Consider the following 18,582-nt stretch of genomic DNA (forward strand, 5'->3'; position numbering starts at 1 on the left):
AAGCTATTTATAGACTTAATTTAATTGTAACCAGATGATGTATGTAAATGGAGCAAGAGATAAGAGATGGCGATTCTGTTAGTGCATAAACCTTTTAAATATCTTAAAATGGTGTCATAGCGCCCTCTTGTGTTGGTGTCTACCACTTGCCTTTAAAAAGTCCAACTATTTAAATCCTCAAGGTTTCTTCTAAAATTAACAATTGATATTTTGACTTATGCGACTTTTATTCCTGACTCCTCCTCCCACTACCCCTGCTGAACATCTCCTCTCTTTCTTTCCATGTGCAGTTTTTAACTTCCTGTTCAGTGACAAGTGTGGATTCAGTACTGAGCGCCTAATTTTGAACAATCGACGGGATGCTGTGGAGAGCGTGGCGGGTATGGCTTTCCTCCTTTCAGCAGAACGTGTGCAAACCGGCAGCTACATCGGTCTGGACTACATCATTGGGGACACGGGCATCTCCCAGGGGAGGTACAGAAAAAATTTGCATAAAACAAAATGTTTCATTTGCAACATCAGCATCTTCATTAAGGAATAGGGGAGTCGTGTAACTGCTATTGTGTCTGTTCACAAAATTGTGGGTGGAGAAAGTGATTAAAGCGTTGTCTTCTCCAGACACTACTGGGCCTTTAAGGTGGAGCCTTACTCCTACACGATTAAAGTCGGCGTGGCTTCTGATACCAAGCTGGCTGAATGGTTCCACAACCCAAGAGACACTAGCAGTCCAAGGTATGTGCTAAACACGCAAGATCTAGGTAACCAACACAAGGAGTCCTACTAAACCACTAAATCTGCTAACATAATCCTACTTATGCAAGAGAACTGGTGTGAACTCATAAAGAGCTTACTCTTAGACAAAGCCTACCTTTCACATCGGATCCACTCACGTTAAACCAAAGAAAAACCTTATTTTGACAATTAAAATTTGTGGTAATTGCATAAGGCGATTAAACATTCAGTGAATTTCTAGAATAACTGGCTTTAAAAAAAAAAAAAAAGAAAATCATGTGTGAAGAATTTTTTTTTGACAATTTACTGTCAGGAAGGAGAACTGTAAAAGACATCAAGTTGGCCTCCAAATTAGGTGTAAAAATATTCAGCTGCAATTGGTGTCACCTTAAATGTTTTCATTTCCCAATTAATTTTTATAATATACATTACAATAACTTTGTGTCACAAGCTCAGATATTTCAGTCCAACTTAATGAAATGCAACGCCAAGGCAATCCTAGGCTGAGTAAGGAGCTGTTGAGTCAAAAGTTAAGATGCACTCTGTGTTCAGTGCACAGTGTGATCCTTTCTGTCCATGGCATATTCTTTAGCAAAACACTGACTAGTCTTAGCAGCCATTTCTTTCAGCTTTACTTTAAATAAATGGTCCTCTGTTTTTAAAAAGCTCACTTGGGATATACGTACTTAAATGAAAGAGAGGATCATCCTAAATCTTTTTTCCCTTTCTCCAGGTATGACCATGACAGCGGACATGACAGTGGCAGTGAGGATGCATGCTACGAGCTCTCCCAGCCCTTCACACTTATCACCCTGGGCATGGGCAAAGTCTTTATCCCCAAGGCCTCTTCTTCCTCCTCCGTTTCCAATGCAAATGTGTCATCCGGCGACTCAGGCAACCGCGTGCTTCCCATGCCGCAACGCTTGGGCATATGCTTGGACTATGATGCACATCGGGTGTATTTTTACGACGCCGACACCATGAGGTGCCTTTTCGAGAGGCAGGTCGACTGTTCCGGAACGATGTTTCCAGCCTTTGGTCTCATGGGCAGTGGAAAGGTCCAGCTGGAGGAGTTCATTACTGCTAAAAAACTGACCTTCTGAGAACGAATGGAGGGAAGATGTTGATGCATTAAGACTTTAATAAATTACCTTTTTTGGGGGGTATTTTTCTGTGAAAACCTAGGAGGTACGTTATCCTGCGAGTGTAAAATTCAACCATTTTTCTTAGCGATGGGCCAGTTATCAGCAGGGCTTCCCTCTCCCCCACTCTGTGAATGAGATAACTGGTCCAGCATGTCCACATGCAGAGGTCTTCAAAGATTGATATGAAAGGTCATCTTTGTAAACCAAAGTCTCTGTATCTGTGAATTGTAATTGACCTGCTTTTACCAGCTGAGATCAGCTATTACTGAACTGGCTACAGAATATGTAGTCACTTTAAATATTTTAACCGGAAACAACTTACACTGGGACACTGCTTTATTATTCTGGATCATTTCTTGTTTTTAAATGGTTGGTGGTTCTGTGTGTTGGTAGCAGCAAAGGTTTAGATGCTAGAGGATATGAGGGAAGGTTGCTGCTAGTTTTGAAGCTAGCACCTTTGTGCCTTTTTTTTTCCCTCCCCTCCTTTTTTTTTTAAATAAAAATGAATCACAGAATTACACAATTGTTATATCTACCAGTTTACTCTAGTTTATCACTGAAAACACTATTAGTTTCAATGTCTGCTGTTTTGCACGAGTAAATTGATGCACATAATCTCTTGCTATCATCACTGCTTAGTTTTTCTTTTTCATTATCGATAATTGTGAGCACAGCAGTAAACATATGTTTGTCTTGCATTCACACATAACTTGTTCTTGTATTTAATTATGTGACTGTCACTTTTTTATTAGCACAGAACACTAACTTTAATTTTAGTGTTGTCCAGTTACTAACATCTGCTGTACTTTATAACTGCGATACCACGAACAGCCTGAAATCTTTGGCTCTGGTGCTTATTCAAGTGCAACACTCAGCTTTGTCACCTCACAGCCTTTTTAACAGTTTTAAGGAAGCATTTATTCAGGTTCGTCCAAGAAGTGCTATCACAAAATGGTACCTTGATTTTGGTGCACAGGCATTAGGTGTAGCATGTTAACCTCTTTACTGTTCAAGTTTGGCTGTCATGGAGTAGTTGCTGTTGAATTTTAGGGACACACTAGGTGGACTAAAAAGTTTGTTTGGACACCACACTTCAATTGATTCACTTTTTTTTGTATTTTTTTTTTATGTGCCTGTACATGGGTTGGTTTGTACATCTGTGCGTATATATTGAGATTTCTGGAGGGTTAGGGTAACTGGTTTGTGTGTGTTTTCTCAGGTTTTTAGCCCAGATTTGGGTCTGAAGCTACCTACCTCTGTCACTCTGCCCTAGAAAACCTTAACTGCTGTCCCTTTCCCGAAAGAAACTTCTTGAGTTGATTTATAGCTCCTTTTTTCTTAAGTTTCTAATAATTTTGTTTAGGTAAGACATTAAGCTGACATTTTTTTTTTTTTTTTTAAATGTGTACATACTAATCTGGCATTTGTTTTCAGTGGAATAAAGTAAATGTTTGGGTGTTACTGTACGGAGATGTTGACCTGTTCAGCTGCCTTTTGTCGAGGGATTTTTTCTTTTCCAATGGAACAAACTACTTCTCTTCCTGTTCAGTGTTCTTTAGACTTAATTTTTGGTGTAAAATTTTATTTTATTGTTTTTATCAGTAACTGATGTCTCTAATTTCAAAGAGGAATATTCAATTAGTGACAGTGTGCGTATTTTGTCCCACGTGTTTTGCATCTGTTTTCACTCCAGTCCTCTCAGACCTAAAATCATATCAAAATGTACACAATCTCCAAAATCTATGCATTTAATAATTGGTTGAAAGAGTTCGGTTTTAGTCATACACAGAATGTATTGATCACAGAATAAATGGCTGAATGTTCTTCTATATGCAAGATTAGTTAAGAGTTGCAGCACATATGTCATAATGCTTAACAACGCGTTAGACTTTAAATAATAATGCATCCTGTATATTGCATTTGTCATAGATTTGATTCGTAATGATTGCACAGATTGGCTCCATGTTTAAATACAAGGTTGCACTTTAGTGATATGTAGCACATCTGCTCTGCAGAGGTGTTTACTAGTGTTGTGTGTGCAATAGCATCAGAGAGGCTGTGAGACTGAAGAGTGGATGCCTGAGCCTTTAGTCACAATTTGCACTGTTTGCAGGCTGTTGTTGTAAATGGGCTTCTTAAAGAAGAACATTTTAAATGCTTCTAATTGTGTTTTCTGAGATTGGATGTGGTGGTGAATTTCTGTGTGCATATATACTAAGTAAACATAATTATGGAAAGGATGTTTTTTCTTTTTCTGTGTAGGGGGTAAAGTGAATAAAACATTTTAAATCAAATTTGCCTGCCAATTTTTTTTTGTGTGTGTGTGGCTGTGGTGCTATTTAACATTTAATTACAGAGCCAAAGGGGTGAGTGAAATATCTTTTAGCACATACAAATTGTGTTGGAAACCTCAGTCATTTTCAACCCTTAGATTTTCAACATGACTCTCTGCAGAACACTCCGAGCGTACAAATGCTGTTTTGTATTACACCTGCGAGTAACAACATATATTTTCCATTTGAGGCTTATCTGAAGCATATCAACTCAATTTTTATTTTCATAAAAAGTTGGAAGTGTTTTGAGGTTTTATTCTGATGTGCAATGTTATCAAAAGGCTTGAGATTTTTGCCTCTACACAGACTATTGTCTCAGCAGTGCGTGTGAGGTTGGATGAGATGTTCCGGCTCATAGTCTCCCACAGGTCTAAAGTCCAGTTGTAATCTATGTTACACCTCCATATGCAACTCTTCATGTGATTTAAGGCTTGGAGGCAGCTGCTCAGCCATGGAAACCAATTCTCTAAAGAGCGTTCATAGGTGCTTGATATTATCCACCTCTGGTTACAGAAGTGATTTGAACACATGAATTTAATAAATTTAAGTCTCAGTACTTTTGGCAAAACAATTTGATTTTAACATTTGTTTTTATCTGCCCAACAAACAATTTTTGATACTTTTGTGGCTCAATGAAACAATTAATTTCTTCTGAAAAGTTATGAGAAGCAGTTCTCTAAAACACACCTTCACTATGTGATAGTCTATATTATTGTAGCATATTTGTCAAAAGAAATTTTAATTTGCTGAAATTTCCCAAAGAGCCTGGAAATGTTAGCACTACAGACATGTTCCAAACTGTTTTAACCTAAATGGTCACATGTACATTCAAGTACATTGTTCCTGCTGAAAGGGAGCTAATATGGTGCTGGGTAATTTGCTCCAACATACCAATTGGCATGGACCGGAGCATGCAAAAGTGAGCGCTGTCTGGGGAGCTCCGAAGATTACGGGTGTCAACGTTAAAGGTGAAGGCTAGAGTGTCATCTTCAATCAGCTTAATGTTCCAGAGACGTTCATGAATATTAATATGAAGTCTTCTCTAGTCTGTAACCAACCTCCCAGAATGTGGGTGAAAGAGAAAACGCGTTTTAAAGATGATCAGATGAATGGGTAAAGGTACATCACTCTCCGATTGCACCATTCGTTGCATTTTGAACTATATTGTGCTCCATAGAAGCTCGCACACTAAATTAGTTACAGGATTGCCAGAATGCATGTTAACAAGTCCCCACATTTTTGGGGTAGTAGTGGGGACAAAACTGGAGTTATTTTTGTAGAATAACTGAGGACAAAACATGATACTGGTTTTCTCTTGAACAAGTACAGATTGTAATTCTATTAAATATAGAAGCCTTCAGTGTCACCTCAATGAAAAATGCAGAGCTGAAAGGAGACATCACCTCACAAAACTCAGACATGTTGGCTAAAGAGGAATGGGCTGTAGTACCTGTTGACAAATGCAAACATCTCGTGTAGTACATCGGTTTTTAGAAGTGGCTATTGCAAAAAGTGATAAAGTCAAAATGGATAACCCACCATGGAATCTGATGCCAAGTTCTCAGCTATCTGTAGCTCATTTTGACTTTATCAAATTCTGACGGGTAATAAAATTATCTCAAGCTTTTTCGTATCAATGGGTTAATTCATCTCATTTGTGTGTGTTGTTTCAGATATAAAGTCTTTAAATATTTACTTAGTAAAGATGTTGTTTGTGTGCTGAAATCACTCAAGAGAACAAACAGTCCTTTTGAACAAATACATATTCTGCAGTACTGTGACTTGATAGATGTTTTTCTTTTAAAGTAATCTACAAGCAGCAACATTGAATTGAATTGTTTTATGAAGTTAATTCCTAAAAAATAAGTTGCAAATATTTCTTTTATATTAGGCTATGCAATGCGTAAATGTCAAATTTCAAAAATCAAAACATATCACACAAGCATATCAGATACAGCAGTTTCTAAGGCAAAAACAACCTTATTCATCTGTGGGCATCTTTAATGTTAATTTTAATGAATCTATCGCCTGCTGAAAATTCAGGGAACCGCCAATAAGTTTCAAGAAGAAGAAAATTCAGGGAGAAGCAGCAGCAGCAGGAGGAGGAGGAGGAGGAGAGGAAGGAGGAGGAAGGAGGAGTAATGGACGTCACACCGCACAGGCTCGCTGTCAGTGACTGCAACGCGGAAGGAGGAAACCGACTCTCCGTCACTGAGGTGTAATTTCGGCGTCACCGCCTCACAAGGTGCACCCTTTAGTGCAATTCCAATGCCGCTGTAAGACCCCTGACACCTTCATGCCAGTACTATTTCATTTTAAACACAAAGCGGACACATATCTCCCCCCGGTTCTCCACTGACGGGCCTCGGTAACGACTCTAACAAGGCGCTGAAGGTAACGTACGGACGATGACGGCCGCTTGTGTTTGTCCACTACCTGCTGCTAGCTTGAATGACCGCCTGAGCCGCCGGGGCTGCTGCTGTGTTCCCGGACACTTATTATACTATTAATATCATTTAATTTGGATGCAACGTAAGGGGGACACATGAGCGCATTGAGGCAGCTAGCTGGTGCGGGATTTAGGGTCGGCAGGCTTCAAAGCGTTGTTGACGTTGTTGGTTTGACAGTTGTGGCGTCCAGCAGGGCTGCTGCTGCTGCTGCTGCTGGTTAGCTGCTCTTAAATCTCTGCAGCTCATCCATGTAGACTGTTTAATGTGCTTGCTAGCTAAGGTTGGTTTCTGGATAGAATATAAAACAATCGGATATCTTGAATGAATTGCACTGTAAACATGTTAAGGCCCATCACTAAGATTAACAAGCTGTTAATATACACCAAGGGTTCGGAGCTACTGTTACAGGAGAACTACGGCATAAAAATAGTCAGGCTTTTAAAGATGACAGTATTTATTGTGAGAATGCTTGTGATACGTCTTGTGGTTCAATAAAGAGGTTAAGATGAAACATGTTTGCCAGTTCAATTTCATAACCTGTTTTGGCAAAGTTATTATCATTATGTTTATTTATCAACCTTTTTGCTACATGGTTGATGTAATGATGCAACGACTGCTCCTATCAGATTTACACACTAGACTGGTATGAAAACAGATTCTTCCAGTATGAACTTTGCCTTTTTAAAAAAAAATATATGTAACAGAAACTTACTGAAAAACATTTAGAGTTTGTTTCCCTCCCAAAAACAATCAGCATTTCTCCCCTTTTCAGTAAAGAAATCACACCTGAAAACTCCCACTTTTTCAGTCAATAAATGTTTATTTTTAGATGCTCTTTGGATCCGCAACACATTTTTTATGTTAAAAGTTTACATTTGCTAAGTTAAAGTACTTGGAGGTAAATGAGTTTGTGCTCAATACAATCCGTACAGGATTGAATGATTCTGGTCCTCGGCGGCCAGTGTCCTGGATCTTTTAAACATCTCTTTGATAATTAAAATTAATTCATGATTTCCAGGTTCTACTCAGAACATGGTGACCTCCGGAGGTAAATCAGCTAATTTTCAACATGCACACATCTAAAATCTGCAGGATAATGACCTCGAAGGCTGGAATTGCCTTCCTTCGAAAAGCCGAATCAGCCAGAATTTTAATTGGCAGATCAGGAGTCTAATAAAACAAAAATATTTCTTAAAAAAAAGCCTGATTGGTAAATTTTTACTTCTTGGGATTCATTAGCAAATTATCTGTATATATTTTTCTGTCAAAATCACACTATGTGGATATATTATGTAACGTAGAGTCTTACATAAATTATTCTACTTCCATCATTTAGTGAATTGTGAGAAGAGCAGTGTGATGTAAGAGAAGACCGTAGAGTGTGTGAACTACAGTATGTGGTTTCTGTTACCCATTAAGAACTTGTTTTATTGGAAACACCCAGTTATTTACACCCAGCACACACACAGACACACACACATCTAAGTATCCTTTCAAACTGAGTAAAGCAAATGAATCTCTTGCTTCATTTGAAACTCAAATGAAGCAAGAATATTGGATGAGACAGTAAGTACAGCTTATATATGAGATTGTTAACGACTGTTAAAGTGTTGCGATTAGAAAACACAAACAGGACAGCAACACTCAAATTGTCCCATCTGAATCCGCCTTATTTGTTTAGTACTAGTGACCTGCTGATTTTGGGTGTGGCAATGTGGAATAAAAAAACTCTCCAGGAATTTAGAAACCTGCTTATAAGTATTATAAGTTCTGCAAAAAACTATTATTATTTTCAGAATAATTTACTGTTTTTCTATTTAATTTCTTCTTCTGTGTTGAAGGAGGAAATTATGCAAGTGATCAGCAGATGAACTTGTGTGTTTACTGTCCAGTACAGCAGAACTATCAATAACTGGAAAAAGGAAAGAGGAACTGGACCGGAGCTTTGCTTCTCTAACTCAAATAATCGTACCTTTTGTGCTTTGGCCAAGCAGGGAGGAAGTTTGCAAACTAGTCTGTGCAAACCAAGGTTTCATTCAACTATTATTTGAATTTGACCTGGGCACACTTCATGTTGAGCAGTTTACACATCAATATTTAAGCTGAAATATTGACTTATTTTGTAATCACTTAACTTTTCTACTCCCCTGACAGTGTGGGTTGTTTGGAGTTTGGGCATGTTGAGCATAAACTGCTTCTTCTTAAGGTCGTGCCTCAGCGTCTCATTTTTAAACCATCAGAGTTGGACTGGCTGATGTTTTTTGGGATCTATATGAAGCAGCATAGTGCAAGTGCACTTGACCTCAAGGTCACCAACTTATGAATGGCCACTTTTTTCCTCAGGATTTTCTGAAAGAGAGTAGAATGTATGATACCATCAACTACTGCATGTCATCCAGGCCATGAAGCAACCCAGCAATCTTTTCAAAGTATCAGCGACTTTGTCTCTCATCTTGAAGAGTTTCTTTAGACCGGGGATGATGAGTTCTTTTTTGAGATCTTATATCCTCCTTAATGTTTTCAGACAGGCTTTATTTCAGTCAAACCGTAATCGAGCCAGGGTGTGGCTAGTAAAACCTGAAGTGAAAACTGAGGACTATCACTATTAAGTAAAGACATTTTACACAGGCTTGGATTAGTTTAGTTATAATTAAATCATTACAAAACAGTACTTGCCTGTGAGTAAATATTTCTTCATACCACTTTACTGGTCACCTAGTATGATTCGCCATTAATAGCATAATCTGAATAATCTTCAAGTTAGTGTCCTTTTTCCTCCGTCTTCAATAAGCTACATGACAGATGTATTCTGGATATATTTCAACTCTGGTATAACCGTCTAATGGATTGTAAGCCTGTCTTAATGAGCTAGGGTCAAAGGTCAGTCACCAGGTCAAATGGTTGTGGCAGGCCTCCCTCTTTACTGTATTGGAGGCAATCCCAGCCGATCTGGGAAGACAGCTGGCTGAGGATGTGTGCATGGGGAGGGCCTGTTATGTCTTCTCTACTTTCTCTTGCTATAGAACTGATCCATGTGCTTTAGCTATTTATATGTGTGCATCCATTACATCAACTAACACATGAAGCAATTATAATTAACTCCCCTCAATGCTGGTGATGTAGTGAGTTATATGGACAGCTGTTTGCTGCTCTACTTCTTTCAAATTTTTTTTACGTTAGTCAAAAAAAAAACAAACCTTAGTTTGTCGGTGAATGTTGTGCCATAGCTGTTTGCTATAATTATGGAGCCATGTATCCGTTGCATTGTATAAACATTTTAGAAAAATCAATCAGCATCACATTTAGAACTTGATTGAATTTACTGTCCAGAAGGTGAGACTCTAATTAGCCACTTCACTGCAGGGTGTTAATGTAATCTTATTACACAGAGACCAAAAACAAAACGCTTCAGTAGCTCGGACGTTAGAAGGTAGCTTCATCAGTGTTGGCGGGATTGCAGTGTAAGTAATCCTCCTTTGCGTAAGAAAACATTTGAAAACACTGGAATTAATTGGCTATACTGAAGTTTGACACCGTCTGTGTTTAAAATGTGCAAACAATAAGATCTGCTGGCTGTAGTCACAGTTTGTACAAGCAGGTTTAATGAATAATGTTTAGTTCCGCTTTCTGGGACAGAGGTGAGAGATAATTGATTTTTCTACGTCTTTGCTCAGTTCAAAACCGCAGCTGATTTATAGTCCTCTTACTGTACCTGCAGAGAGGATCTGTATCAGAATTTGCTCTTTTTATTTTCATACAGTACCATGCCGATGATTAGCAAGCCGTGGGAACAGCTTTGGTTTGCTAAACTGAGACTGTGCAGGTTGACCAGGTATTCTGTCCAAAGATAGAAGTCTCTCATGGATTAATGGTGTCTCTGCTTCGTTTACGTGTCAATTAGTATTCACAGAAATACACTTCCTGTCAGAAGTTCATATGCCGCCATAAAACATAAATGTTTTACTATTTTGAATTTTTTTTGCATAGCCAGGGAGCAACTGTGAGAAGAAGGGCCTTCTCCAGAATCAAAACATTTTTGTTTCGAAGATAATTGAAACTATATTCTAAATTCAGTGCTGAATATATGCCTATGTAAACTCTAATCTGTCTCAGAAAGTTTAACCTCAACAACATGCTTTATGTAACATCTGTCCACCCATCAAAACTACAGAACATTTCTGTTCATAATTTAAAAGCCCAACTTTATGAGTGTCTGTAACTTCTGACTGGAGCTGGATGATGAATCCTTAACAGAAAGTCAATTCCTCCCACCTCATATGCAAATAATGAGGTGGATTAGAGTTTTTATCACCGTGGGGCTGAAGGTTTATGTTTCTACTTGGATAATTTTCTTTGACTTTATTGTTGATATAAAAACTCTGAGGCACATTTTATGACAGATTGTAATTAGGTTATTGAATAAAAACATTGGACAATTAAGTTTAAAAAAATCTTCTTTCTATTCTGGCAGATTTAGATTTTGTAGAAACCGTTTCCAACTCTTTCAAAGAAACATGTTTAAGATATTTGTGGACTTGTACAATTCTGGTTAATCTTAGGTGCAGTTTCCAGTAAAGGTGGCAACTTAATCTGTTCAAACAATTAGGTCAAAGTAGAAACCGCATGGAAATGTCCATCCATCAAATTGGATAGTGAAGAGACAGGTCCCAGGTCCCAGATATGAAAAACGTGCTAATCAACGTTGAACAAAAACATAGCTTTGAAGCTGCTAAAAGAACCTCGCTTTGAGTGCTGTAACGATATGGGCTGAAAAGGCACTCAGAGGAAGAAACCATTACTTCAAAGGCAACATAAAAGTAATTCCAGTTAATGAATACACTCAAAAAGATAACATTGTTATGTTTTAATACTTAAAATATCATCACAAGACATCAGCGCTGAGGTTAAAGCTGCAAATAGAAATTGTCGGTACCAAAACTGCTGATAAATTGGTTGCTGAGGCTTAAAAACAACCATGTGGATGTTCTGGATTGGCTATCAAAAGAAAATTTGTGGGCAGGGTTTAAAAGACGTGTGGGAGCAAGGCAAACTAATAAAAATATTCCTCCCCTTACTTTGCCATTTTGATTTTCTCAGTATCTTCTGCAGAAAATTATTGTCTGTTAAAGTGTCATTCTTTTGCAGATGTCTCCCTTTTTGTTAATTTTTTGTGATGTATGTGTGTTTCTCCAGAGTCCCTCACTGCCTCAGCTTCTCCATGGGTGAATCGGGCTCACGCCGTTCCACACTTGTTTCACGCCTGCCAATCTTCCGCCGCAGCGCCAGCAAGCGGCAGGAGTCCCTCCCCTCCTCCCCGTCCTCGGGGGGAGTGGGAAACGGCGTTCACACCTCCTCGCCCTCCAGCACCAACTCCAGCTCGGGCAGCACCGGCAAACGCCGGAGCCTGTTTCGCGCGCCGTCTCTCAGTTTCACGGCTAAGAGGAACAGTGATCCACGCGTTCAGCCCATCAACCTGAACCTCACGCCCCCCCTGACACAGACCACTGATGCAAACGGAAACAACCAGCAGACGGTAACTTCGTCGGCGTCCTCAGGTTTCGGCGAGGGTGGCAGGCGTTCCAAGTCGCGCCACTCATTTGGGTTTGGGAGCCACAAGCAAAAGAAAATCCCACGTTCGCAGACTGAGGACTTTGATAAGGCCTCCTCATCCTCGTCGGCAACTAATCGAAATGTGTTCATCAACTGCATCAGCAGCTCCGAAGCCAATGAAGGTGACGACTCGGGGTTCCTCGATGACTTCAGTGGGGCCAGTAATAACAACAAACGCTCTTCGAGGCAGAAGAAGCAGCTACTGCCTAAATCATTCTCAGCCCATCACCGTTTCTCTCGCACGTCCGACCACCACAGGCCTCCAGAAGTCAACCTGGAACCTCCTAGCTCTGCCACCGTCACACCTGGGCCAGAGGGCCTCACACCTGGGTCATGTCCTGGAGAACTAATGGGAGGAGGGGGTGAGAGCTCGCTTCAGTCCCCCATGATTTCAGAAGATCGAACAACCGCCATCACTCCCTCAGAGTTCATTCCCATAACAGAAGACTCTGTGTCGGAGGTGGACGCACTCCCGGCTCCCAGTCCAGGATCCGGTTTGAACTCAGTGCCTGTCTGTGTGTCTGAGTCGCCTGCTGATGCTGCTCCACCTGATCCCCCAGCTGCACCTGAGAACCTCAGCGTGGCAGTCTCCACCTCTCAGGTACTTTTACTCAACAAGCGTTAATCTGAGTCGGATTTCCCTTGTTCAGTGATTCAGTACATTTCACACAATCATTGATTAAGCCTAGCTTATTGGTACTGATCTACAAACATGTAACGTTTAGAGGCTGAATCCATTTGTAGACAAACAGATGTAGAAACATTGTAAAAACAGAACTGCCACAATCATAAATGTGTATTTGGAATCCTAGAACAACACTGTGGGGGGTTATGGCTCTCTGTTAAGTGTGCATGATGAAAACCAAAGACTGAGTTTTTCCTGCTTATGTTCAGAATTTTAATGTCTGTGATTATGCTTTGAAGTTTGAAATCTGGCAAAAAAATTGTATGAATCACCCTTTTGTTGAAAGGTCTCAGGCTTGGAGGGAAAAAAACTGAAGAGGCTCTCAGATACAATATGTGTTATTCCCCGTCATAATCTTCAAAAAGAAAATTCATTTACTGAGTAGGTTCGCACTCTTGTGCGCTCTTCAGTTCACTTTCTGGCCTTTGAGAAGAAAATACTGGATTCAGTATCTCTCTCTGGAGATACTCACAAACTCTCTTCTTTCACAAGTATTCATGCCCCTTTAAATTTACATTTTACACGTTAGAACCACAAACTTGAAAGCATTTTTAAAAAATATAGAGCAACACAATGTAGGAGATAATGTAAAGTTGAAGGAAAACGACATATTTTCTTTTACCAATAAAAACATAAATAAATAAAAATAATTAGTAGAACAGTGTTGTTGCAACATTGCTGCAATCACACCTGAAACTCTTTTGATGTTTGTCTCTATTGGCTTTGAATATCCAGCAACTGCTGACATTTTTGATAATTCCTCATTGGAAATAATATTAAAATTAGTGACACTATATAATGTCTAAACATGGAAGCCTTCTTGCCACAGTTTCTTGATTGGAGATTCAGGTCTGGAATTTAAATTTTTTTTAATAAATAAGCAAACATATTCTAAAGGGATTGTATATTATTGCATTTTGGGCAATACATGTTTATTTTCTATTTTGAAAAGGAATTCAATTATTTGTTTATTTACATCTTCTGATGCATTTCTAGTATATAAAAAAGGCTTAAGTAGTTAAATGGAAAATCTGCAGAATGTACAATTTTTTTATTTTTATTTGACTAATCGTCAGAATAATCGATTCATTAATTACTAAAGTAAGTTGCAGCTCTTCAGAAAACCAAAGTTTGTTTTATATATTTATAACCTAAACTTACTGTAAGCTTGAAATCAAAATTCTGGACCAGAAGTTTTTGGTTTTGTGAAAAGTTATAATTTTTTATTCTTCTGTAAGGTACTGTTGTGTCAATTCCCCTCTTAACTCTCAAAAACAGCAAATATTTACGAAGCAGAAGTTTTGCGAACTAAAGTGCTATTTTCTTCACTATTTGCTATTTGAATATGAAGTAACTTTACCTGTGGACATTCTCTAATACTCACTTACTTAATACTTGCTGCAGCAGGAACATCTCTCTCTGTGAAGCATATTTTTTTACACATATTCAATAAAATATCCTCTCCTCAGGTTTTCTTCACCCCAGCCCAGTCCAGCGCTGAGAAACCCTTACTCCCTGACACCAGCACAGCCAACAACACAGACTATGAAACGGCTGTCTCCCTGTCCGAGCCAGAGACGGCTGTACCCTGCCCACCTCTGTGGGAACAATCACTGGAAGAGAGGAAAGAGAGGGAAGAGGAAAGACAGGAGGCAATAAAAGACAGTTCAGTAGAGGAGAGGAAGAAGTTGGTGCAGGAGAGAAAGGCAGGCTACCACACCGAGACCACAAGTGAGAGCGAGGTGTGTGGGGCGCGCAGCGAGGGCTGTCACTCAAACCCCGAGAAAACGGATAGGAGGGCGAGACACACACTCTCTCTTCAAGAAAGAGGAAGCTTCTGCGGCTGCCATGAACCCAGGTCCTCTCATTTGAGGAAACCACATGCAGGTACAAAACTCAGAACAACAGAGGGAATCACAGATTTACATGCAGAGTCACTGACGCGCAGTAGCACTGCCAGAATAATCACTTGGCTTAGAAAAGCGACACAGACTAGACTCATGTCTTGGAATCCATTCCACTGAATCTCAGACCTGTCTGAGATTCCTTTGTGATCAGGGTTATTGACTCATTTCCAGGCAACTGCAGAGCTTTGTCTGATGGAAAACATTTAATTGGCAGTTCAGGTGAAGCATTGCTGGTTCTCCTTCATTCTTCTTAAGTTTTAATTATTCTAAATATTAAAATCGATCAGGTAAACCCTGAGAGAGGTCATTAAGTTTTTACAGGTTTGTAAGTATTGCAGATTAAACAATGGAGATTTAAAGTTGTGTTGAAGAATAAATCATTAACATTAACATGGAACAATAATTTAGAAGCCCTCGGTTCTAAATTATTCTATATTTTAAAGTTTTGAATAAGATGATTGTTAAAAAAAAAACTTTGCAGCTGCAAAACAGGTTTGACATTTTCTGTTTTTGCCTCAGGCTTGGCTACTATTTGCTCTTACTGGATGAGAGATAAAAAAAAAAATCTTATCTTCAGCTTATTGTTGCAGTTGCAAAGCTCTACAGATTTATTCATTTTAAACTCACTGGTTTTGCAGTTATAAAAATCCTGCAAAACACTTGCAATAAATAAGTCTTTGCTTTTGGCTGCAAAATATCCTGGTCAAATTTTGTGATGTGTGCTTTTTTAAATCTATCAACAAGTTTTTAAACTATTCTCTGAAAATCTGAATTTTAATTTACAATTTTTTAAAACCTTATTTTTTGTTCTTTTCTGCTTTTAAAAACCAAACATTAAAAGAATTTTATGAATGCCAGTTACGTTATTAAATTAGAAAAAATATTCCTTGTTTTAGCTGTGAATGGAACTCCAGAGGAAAAAGAATTAGTTTCTTTGAAACTTGTTATTTAAAATGCAATAAGGGAGACATTTGCATGTTAACATTCAAAATGTTATTGTATTAGTAAGGATTTTCTCTTAATTCATTGAGATGCTAACGTTATCTGTCCTGTAAAAGGCTTTAGAAGCAGGCAAAAAGAAAAGGATATCTTTGACTGCATTAAGCCTGCACATCCACACAGGCAGAAAATGCTTTATTCAGTCGAGCATGATCCCAGATTTGTGTCTAAATAAATCTGTAAGCATTTTTTCAGCGGACAATGTAGTAGACAGAGAACATGCCAGACTTCACAGAGGGAATTTTGCAGCTTTAAAAACCCTTAGAGGGAGTTTGTCCTTTGTGTCTGCTCATTCTTAGCCCCTGGGTGTCGTCTCGTTGTGTGCTTGTGCTTCTGTTTTCAATAAACCTTGCAGTGCCCCATTTTTAGCTTGAAGTACTCCTGTTTATTAGGCCCTTTTTTACCAAATGTTTAACAAAAACAAAATACATTTTTTAAAAAATTTGTGTCGATAAAAAATATTGATGTCACAGTCCAATAATTTATTAAAATAAGACAAAAATAAGTACATTATTCTTTTACAAACTCATACCCGATCCCTGTCTCATTTTGTTGATGAAAACAATTTAAAATGTAAATCTGCCAGGGTTATGAATAATTTTGGGTTTAACTGTTTATACTTGCAGTTTTATTTTTGCAATATTAGAAACTGCTGTTCTGAGTGCTGAAACTGCACAATTAATGATGCTGTGGATTACAAAGTTGCCCAAATGGCAGAACATTATCTACTATTATCTACTGTTGGATCCCTTAACTACAGAAATTTGTTGTATTGATTCAGTGTTGCAGGCTTTTTGTTGTTGCTCCCCCATGTGCTGTAAATGTTCATGGTTATAAGAGTCTGAAACTATGGTAAAATGTTCAGGACTTCTTTCTGCTACGGATCTCATCCTATTTTATTGAGTGAGTTTACAACAAAGGAGTTGTTTAAAAATGAGCCCTTTTATTACACTCTGGAAAAGCGCAGTATGTGTGCAGGTGGGTGGAGTGAGAAAGCACAGAGAAAATAGTTGGCATGAAGTCCTGTTTTTTTTAATAACCTGTTGCTCTGTAACAGGTAGTTACCATAAAAGGATATGGTATTGTTTCTCTGTTTCGCTTCTAATTTTTGATAAATCACTGTAGAGCAATTATAGGCACCTTCCTCTGGTTTTTCTGAGGAATATTCCCTCTGAAATCTGGATGTTCATTCTTCAGTTTTATTGTTACAAAACAATCTAGCTGTGGGGAGTCTGGATAAATTTGATTATTGCAAAACAATAAAAACAGTCTGAGCAAAACCAATATAGCCGAACGGCTTCATGAAGGAAGGATTTAACTTTGTTTAAAAAGCTGAGTAAGTAAAAGTGACTTTGTCATTTAGTTTTATGAAAGGAGGTTCATTCTCTGGAGGGATGGATCTTTTCACATTAGAAATTAATAAAAATAATATTGCATCTCAACAGTGTCATCTAATTTCTACAAATCTCTTTTGTTTAACTGTGATTTTTGTTTGCTGTTGTTCTCTTGCCATCCTTTGTGTAGCTTCTGTGTGCAGCAGTGCCAGCCCTTACCACGAGGTGATGCGGATGGAAAGGCGACTGCGCTCCTCATCTGAGGGGGCCGGTGGGCCTCGTGTCCATGGAAACTACAGAGATGCTCCAGGCATGGAGGGAAATGGTCTGCTCAAGCACAGAAACAACTCCTCGTCGTCTAAACTTGGAAGTTTGGTAAGCCTGAAGCTGTTTTTCTCTGTTTAGGTTGCACCGTAAATACAAACACTGACAAACTATTTCACTGCCCTTAAATTGTAGGTCAGGCTCAGTTATTAATATATTATAGCACTATTTCCTAGTTTGTTTGTTTTTTATTGTTAATGCAAAACAGCTTAAACCAAATATTACATTCTAATAATGCAAATGGATTAATGAAAACGTTTGCTGGTGAAATAAGTATGTAATATGTATTACAATAAACATTTCTTGCGTCTAATAAAAAATTGGCTTGTACATATTTCTGTACAAAGTACCTTAATGTTCATAAAATCAAATAAGTGTCTTGCAGTTGGAAAAAATACTCCTTACATAATATAGCTAAAAAAATTTATAAATACATTTTTGGATCGATAAATGTTAATATTTATCTGCTTTTCAGTGAATTTTCAGCATCCGTTCTTATACATCAACAAGATGTGGATAACTTGGCATGTTTAACTTAGTTTGTTATTACCTCTCAAAGTGGAAACTGCCAAAAGTTTAATTGTTGCATTTTGCTCTCCCATGTGCAGCTTGTAAACCTGGTTCTTGGTTGTTTTGATGTGAGCTCAACGTGACCTACTGGCTGACCATAAATGATAGATATGAAACTTGCAGAAATTTGATCATGGCCTGAATATAATTATATCAAGGGTTTAAACTTTTTATGATCAAAACTCAAAATTTTTCATCTGAAACAGAAAATTTGATAAATATGTGCAACAGGTTAATTGACAAAGCTCATTGCATTCACACGACAAATTTGCTGGTTAACAAACCAAGAATCATAACCTCCAAACTCACTTAGTGATGGACGCATTTTAAATTAAATATTGTTTGTGCTGGTCTGACTTTTTTGTGGTGTCAATACTCATGATGGGTTAGGGTTAGGGTTAGGGTTAGGGTTAATTACTCTAAAATGATGGTTTTAAAGTCTGCTCAGCCACTTTGGCCTGCTCTTCGATTTACCTCTCAAGGTGTTGTGTCA

The 18,582-nt window shown here is 38.4% G+C and overlaps 2 protein-coding genes across 6 annotated transcripts in view; both read left to right on the forward strand.

Moving 5' to 3' along the window:
- The window catches only part of trim36 (tripartite motif containing 36), a 28,815-nt gene extending 24,644 nt beyond the window's left edge, over positions 1–4,171 (forward strand). For all 4 annotated transcript variants that reach the window (XM_028033338.1, XM_028033339.1, XM_028033342.1 and 1 more), the window contains 3 exons: positions 291–474; positions 619–732; positions 1,466–4,171. In XM_028033338.1, coding sequence (XP_027889139.1) covers positions 291–474; positions 619–732; positions 1,466–1,835 — 668 coding nt within the window. In that variant the 3' untranslated portion in view covers positions 1,836–4,171. The remainder of the gene's footprint in view (positions 1–290; positions 475–618; positions 733–1,465) is intronic.
- A 2,194-nt stretch (positions 4,172–6,365) lies between these two features.
- ccser1 (coiled-coil serine-rich protein 1) overlaps positions 6,366–18,582 on the forward strand; it is a 146,366-nt gene continuing 134,149 nt past the window's right edge. For both annotated transcript variants that reach the window (XM_028033710.1, XM_028033711.1), the window contains exons 1-4: positions 6,366–6,604; positions 11,854–12,871; positions 14,425–14,842; positions 17,386–17,570. In XM_028033710.1, the coding sequence (XP_027889511.1) occupies positions 11,879–12,871; positions 14,425–14,842; positions 17,386–17,570 (1,596 nt within the window). In that variant the 5' untranslated portion in view covers positions 6,366–6,604; positions 11,854–11,878. The remainder of the gene's footprint in view (positions 6,605–11,853; positions 12,872–14,424; positions 14,843–17,385; positions 17,571–18,582) is intronic.

This window comes from Xiphophorus couchianus, chromosome 12 (genome assembly GCF_001444195.1).
Source record: "Xiphophorus couchianus chromosome 12, X_couchianus-1.0, whole genome shotgun sequence".
Classification (NCBI taxonomy): Eukaryota; Metazoa; Chordata; class Actinopteri; order Cyprinodontiformes; family Poeciliidae; genus Xiphophorus; species Xiphophorus couchianus.